General features: G+C 37.7%; 1 protein-coding gene across 1 annotated transcript; it reads right to left on the bottom strand.

Annotated features, from left to right (window-relative positions):
• Positions 1-5,912: 5,912 nt before the first annotated feature.
• Positions 5,913-6,482, bottom strand: LOC145269133 (uncharacterized). The gene has a single exon (XM_080124738.1). The coding sequence runs from the start codon at positions 6,480-6,482 to the stop codon at positions 5,913-5,915; it is 570 nt and encodes a 189-aa protein (XP_079980864.1).
• Positions 6,483-7,026: the final 544 nt, after the last annotated feature.

Here is a 7,026-nt window from a genome sequence, read left to right as displayed (position 1 = left end):
TACAAATGATGTAAGGATGTGATTTGGAAGATCATTAATGTAGATCAGGAAAAGAGTTGGGCCCAGGATGGACTCCTGAGGGACACCAGCATTAATACTGTGAGCTTCTGATTTTTGCCCCTCAACTACTACTCTTATGAACCTATCAGAAAGAAATGATTTAATAATTGAGAAGACATTTCCAGCTATACCATAGCTGGAGATCTTTTGAAGATCTTTATGCCATACCCTATCAAAGGCCTTTGATATGTCAAGAGCAATTGCCCTAGAAAGGTTGCCTCCGTCGAGAGATTTGCTAATCCTATGAGATATAACTGTAAGCACATCTGCTGTAGATCTAACAGAACGGAAACCATATTGTGTGTCACTAAGAAGGTTATTTTTGCTGAGATGGTTGATTACTTCCGTATTTAACACAGATTCCAGCAACTTACTCATGACGCACAGGAGACTTATTGGCCTGTACTGAGAGGGGGGTGAGCGATCACCTGAATTCTTAAATACAGGGCATACTGATGAAATTTTCCAAGGAGATGGGAAGCTATTTTCCTTAAGAGAACGTTTAAACAGTTTTGTAAGTATGGGCGCTAGTTCAGGTTGAAGTTTTTTGAGTACTATAATTGGAATACCGTCATTTAATTATTTTTTAAACACAGCCAATAAATAAAGCCCGTGCACTTTTTCAATGCAACTACTTTTAGAAACGAATTCACTTTTTTTTTCTTTGAAGCTTCTATAGGATATTTTGCCGAAGACCCCCGCTCCCCAGTAAAGAAAATACTCACCCTAAAAATAAATAAATTTCTAACGAAAATGTTTCGTAATTTTTCCAGAGAACGGCATAGGCATCTATTATTCACGCCTTTTAGTATTTACATAAAAATCTCGTGTGCCCCATATAACTGCCTCCACATGAATTCACAGATAGCTGTCCAATACTCTGCGATGCATTCAACAGTGGCGTTTATTCTGCATTTTATACGACATGAAAATTCGGGTTTACACCTGCACATCGAGACCTTGAAAAAAAAAAATTATACAACCGATTTTTCAGTTTTCTTTTACAATCTACAGAGATTCGTGCAAATAGTACAAAAAACAAAACAAAACAAAAACAAATATATAACAAATAAATGTTACCAAAGGCAAGATAAGTTACTCTTCTACCTAACTGGATAAGTTGTTAGTGTTTTAATTTAATGTAAAATGTTTATTAGGTTCGAAAAACAAGTAGTGTCGACAAGAACAAAAACAAGTAGTGTTCACAAGAACCAAAAAAATGGTCGTGTGATATCTTATGTCTTTGAAATACCGACAATGACAAAAAAATATGCAAAATGCTGTTAGAAACTCAATAAATGTTCCATAGCATTTATTTGGTGGGTTTCTAACAGCATTTTGTATTTTTTTTTTTTTTTTAAATTTTAAGCCCATTTTCGAGACTTTAAGGATAAGAGATACCACGTGACCATTTTTATTATACTTATGTAAAGTTTAACACTACTTGTTTTGGGGCCAAATAAGCTTTTTACATTTTGTAATACTTTTAATATTTGTTTATTTTTACCATTTTTTAAAAATGCTTTGTTTGAAATATTTTTGCAGTAGTAATTGTTTATATTAACATAATTTATTTGAATTTAATTTGTTTTTATTATATTATCGTCTGTTTTCCAGATAAGCAAATTTATCGTTCGTTTTCATATTCAAAATTATTGATTTAAAACAAACGTTCGTTTTTATATATATATATATATATATATATATATATATATATATATATATATATATACATATACATATATATATATATATATATATATATATATATATATATATATATATATATATATATATATATAGTGTTGTTTGTTTTGATTAAAAAGGTGGTTCGTTTTGATTTTTTTTGGGGGGGGGGTTTAAAAATATTGTAGTCAGTTTTGATTTTTTTTTTTTTTTAAATCGTTTCGATTTTTAAAAAAATGTCCGTTTTGATTTTTTTTTTAATCGTTTCGATGTTTAAAAAAAATGTTCGTTTTGATTTTTTTAAATATATTCTTGTTCGTTTTGATTTTTTAAAAATATTGCAGTTCGTTTTGATTTTTAAAAAATTATTGTTGTTCGTTTTGAGTTTTTAAAAATTATTGTTGTTCGTTTTGATTTTTTTAAATTATTGTTGTTCGTTTTGAGTTTTTTAAAATTATTGTTGTTCGTTTTGATTTTTTTTTAATTATTGTTGTTCATTTTGATTTTTAAAAAATTATTGTTGTTCATTTTAATTTTTAAAAAATTATTGTTGTTCATTTTGATTTTTTAAAAATATTGCAGTTCGTTTTGATTTTTAAAAATTATTGTTGTTCGTTTTGATTTTTAAAAATTATTGTTGTTCGTTTTGATTTTTAAAAAAAATTATTGTTGTTCGTTTTGATTTTTTTAAATTATTGTTGTTCGTTTTGATTTTAAAAAAATTACTGTTTTTTTCGCTTTGATTTTTTAAAATTATTGTTGTTCGTTTTAATTTTTAAAAAATTATTGTTGTTCGTTTTGATTTTTTTTTAAATTATTCTTGTTCGTTTTGATTTTTAAAAAATTATTGTTGTTCGTTTTGATTTTAAAAAAATTATTGTTGTTCGTTTTGATTTTTTAAAAATATTGCAGTTCGTTTTGATTTTTAAAAAATTATTGTTCGTTTTGATTTTTTTTAAATATTGCGGTTCGTTTTATTTTTTTTTTTAATTATTGTCGTTCGTTTGGATTTTTTTAAATATTGTTGTTCGTTTTTGTTATGTCAGGTTTCTATTAATAATAACAGGACAAGGATATGTGACCGTTCAGACCAACATGGCCGACTGACCAAGTCTCGTTTATTCACGTTTACGTCCGAGAGTTTACATTAGACACATTGAACAAAGGGGGACAACTCCCACCGATCCAAGGGACATAACATCTCCCTTTTTTATTTTATTTAATAATGTTTAATGTTCTTTTACTATATGGTCTCTCTCTCTCTCTCTCTCTCTCTCTCACACACACACACTCACACACACACACACACACACACACACACACACACACACACACTTGATATATCTATTAAAAGAAAAGTTCATTTATTTACTTTTATATATATATATATATATATATTTGTATATACATATATTATAGGTCTAGTTTAATAGGTGGTCTTGACTGACGCCCAGATCTGGTTGTTGTATACTCTTGAGAGGTGAGAGTGGGGCATGCTGTTTTGACTGTTTCTTCCCTAGGTAGATGACTGTCTTCATGGGTCTCCGATGTGTGAGCCTCAACCATTTCTGGTGGTTTGGGTACAATGTGTCGTCGATTGCGTCGGATTATTGTCCCTTCTTCTTTGGTCCGTAGAATGTAGGAACGTGGTGTATTTGCCATTCCAACAACGATGCCTTCCTGGTTTGGGGTTTGGAGCTTCTGACCCATACCGGTGTGGCATTTTCGAGTGGTTGTAGCTCTTTAGCTTTTTTTGATAGGTGGTGTGTGAGTTGCTGTTGAGCCTTCTGGTTCCTTTCCCTCTGTCTAAAATTCTCAAGATCGGGCCAACTGGGGTTTAGTAGATCCGGGTGAGTCGGGACGTTTGTCCTCAGACGTCGGCCCATTAACAGTTCGCTGGGGCTAAACCCACAGTCCATTGGTGTCGCTCTGTGTGCAAGCAAAGAAAGATATGGGTCTTTTGCCTTCTTTAACATTCTCTTCATTGTTTTCACACAGGCTTCTGCAGCTCCGTTGCTTTGGGAATAGCGGGGACTGTTTGTAACGTGCTGGAAACCCCAGTCATTTGCGAACTTAGCAAAGTCCTTCGAAGTGTACTGGCTTCCTGGGTCTGTTCTTAGGATGACAGGTACCCCATGTCTGGCAAAAATAGCTTTAAAACTCTGTATCATTGCGCTGGAAGTCATTGATGTAAGCATGGCGATTTCTGCATATCGAGAGAAGTAGTCGACAAGTATGACATAGCTGCTGCCTTTCAACTCAAACAGATCAGAGGCTACAGTGTGCCATGGTCTTGTTGGAAGCTCAGTTGTCATGAGGGGTTCAGGCGGTTGGTGTCTCAGCTCGGCGCATCTTGGACAGTTTTCTACAGTTCTTTTGATTTGTTCAGATAGTCCTGGCCACAATACAGACTGGCAAGCTCTTTGGTAATTCCCTGATGACCAGAGTGGATTTTGGCAATAATAGTCGGTCTCAGTAGCGATGGGATTATGATCCATGTGCCATACATCAGTAATCCATTCTCACACGTGATGCTGCCACGGTAGGCCCAATAGGGTTTAATTGATGCTGGGACATGATCCTTTGATGGCCAGCCATTTCTTACATATTGTAAGATGCAGTTGCTGATTTCATCAGTTTTACTAGCTCTTTCAGACGTTTTTCTGTAGCAGGTAAAGATTCCATCATAGTGTGGACGAACGCTGTTGCTAACTCTTTGAGGTCCTTGTCTTGTTTGGTGGGTCCGTTGTCAGATACCGCTCTTGACAAAGCATCAGCTGTGTATAGTTCCTTACCAGGGACATAGCGAATTGTGTATGCATACCTCATTAAACGTATTCGAAACCTCTGTATCCTTGCTAGAAGTTCACTGAGGTCCTTAGTACCTAGTAGTGGCACCAGTGGTTTGTGATCTGTCTCCACTGTGAAGTGTAGTCCAACAAGATAGTCTGAAAAGCGTTCACAAGCCCATGTTATGGCTAGGGCCTCCTTTTCTATCTGTGCATAACGAGTTTCAGTTTCTGACATGGCTCGTGAAGCGTAGGCGATGGGATGTAATTTTGTGTCATCCTGTCGTTGTAATAATACTGCTCCCAGCCCATTAGATGAAGCGTCGCTAGAAACCACAGTCTCACTTGATGGATTGCACAGGCATAGCACAGGTGCTAAACACAATGCTTTCTTGATGGAGGAGAATGCATCCTGCTGTGCATTGTCCCAAACAAACGCATATTTATGACTCCATAAATCCCTTAATGGTTTAGTCATGTCTGCTAGGTTTGGAATGAATTTTCCTAATTGATTCACCATCCCTAAGAATTGGTGGGTTTCTGTCGTGTTCGTTGGTGTTTGGAATTTCGAGATACCAGTGAGCCTTTCTGGATCAGGTTGCAGGCCGTCAGCACTGAGTATATGTCCAAGAAATTTTACTGACGACTTGGATATTTCGTATTTTCCCAAATTGAGCGTAATACCAGCAGCCTGAATTGTTTTCAGTGTGCTCTTCAGCCGGGCATCATGTTCTTGGTTTTTTCCATATACTAAAACATCATCTTGCATGCATATGGCTCCAATTTCGGTCTCTAGTACTTGTGACATGCGCCTCTGGTAGATCTCACTCTCTGATGAAATACCAAACGGGAGGCGGTTGAATTGGTATCGTCCGAATGGAGTTATGAAGGTCGTCAGCGAATGAGATTCTGATGAAAGTGGAATCTGCCAATACCCGCTGTTGGCATCCAACTTGCTCATGATTTTTACTTCCCCTAACTGAGCCAAAAGGTGGTCGACCGTGGGGAGCATGTGGAGTTCACGTTTTACGCACTTATTGAGATTTGTGAGATCTACGCATATCCTAATCGTTCCATTTGCTTTTGGTACTACAACCATGGGGAACACCATTTGGTGGGTGTGTCAACCTTGCTTATGACCCCCAGTTTCTCCATTCTCTGGAGCTCAGCCCGTGTTTTCTCCATCAAGGGTAGTGGTACGCGTCGTGGTGTGGGTACTGATTATGGACTCGCATCCGGATGTAAGAGTATGGTACATTCTTCTCCAAATGTGCCTAGGCCTGTGAATAAGTCTGGCATTTCTATTTTTGGGTCGAATGGGCGTTTCTGGCTGCTGATGGTATGTAAGTTTGGGTGGACAGTTACGAGCTTAAGTGCTTAGATGGCTGGCCTTCCTAACAGTGGCTCCTCGAGATTGGGGATAATAAATATCCTCTGTTCTGCTGCAAGATCTTCATGCGAGACAGTTGCAGTGACCACTCCAGTCACTTTGAGTGAAATACGTCTTGGACCATGAAGAATTTTGTGGATATCTGAGAGGTCTGGTAGGTCTCTCCATAACTTATATATATGCTCTGGAATCGCGGTCACATCCGCCCCAGAGTCCAGCTTGAATTTCAGTGGCACTCCATTGATGGCAATATTGGTTCGCCAAGGCTTACTTATGCTGATCTCTGATATCATCAGAACACCAAGGTACGCATTCTGATCGCTTTCACAGTCATCTGAGCTAGGTTTAATTTCATGCAGCCTTCGTGTGTGGCAGCACTGAGCATAGTGGCCAACCCTACCACAATTGTGGCAGGTGGCTGAGATGGCAGGACACGTGCGTCTCTGGTGTTGGGTTTTGTTACCACAGCGGTGGCACTCAGCCTCTGGTCTATACTGCTGTGTGCGCTCATTTTTTTGTCGATTTTCGTAGTGCAGTTCTCGCCCGGGTCTTGTCATGTGTTTACCCTGACCTTGTCTGCGAATTCGGTTGTCACTAACGTGGTGGACTGCAATATTATTGTCAGCTGGATCTTCACCAACGATATGTTCTGGGGACCGCAGGAGATGCTGTTGTGATTTTATTGTTTCACTGTCATGCGCGTCTGATGGCCCCATCCAAGGTGAGGTCCAGAATCATTTGCAGACTTAGTGATAGCTTAGGATCTGTGCACCCAACTACAATTCTATCACGAATTAATTCCTCGTGCAGGTCTCGAAAATTGCAGTTTTTAGCTAGTGTGTGGAGGTTAGTGATGAATGAATCAATGGACTCATCTTCCTCTTGACACCTTCGGTTGAATCTGGCCCATTCATAAATTACGTTTGTATCACCCTTGAAAATGTCATTGAACTTTGCTACCACTATATTGAAGTTCTGGGCTTCCTTGGGTGCAAGTTTGAATGTGGCGAAAATGTCTTCGGCTTTATCACCCATACAATATATTAGGGTGTCCACTTGACAAGCATTTGGTTTTTCGTCAAGGCTGGACACTGTCTGGTA

The sequence above is a fragment of the Euprymna scolopes genome, chromosome 45 (assembly GCF_053919585.1).
Source record: "Euprymna scolopes isolate OS-2025 chromosome 45, ASM5391958v1, whole genome shotgun sequence".
NCBI lineage: Eukaryota > Metazoa > Mollusca > Cephalopoda > Sepiida > Sepiolidae > Euprymna > Euprymna scolopes.
This window is presented reverse-complemented; position numbering and strand designations above follow the sequence as displayed.

Coding starts and splice junctions, on each gene's coding strand:
- LOC145269133 (XM_080124738.1), bottom strand. CDS start 6,482: ATGACAAGACCCGGGCGAGAACTGCACTACGAAAATCGACAAAAAAAT.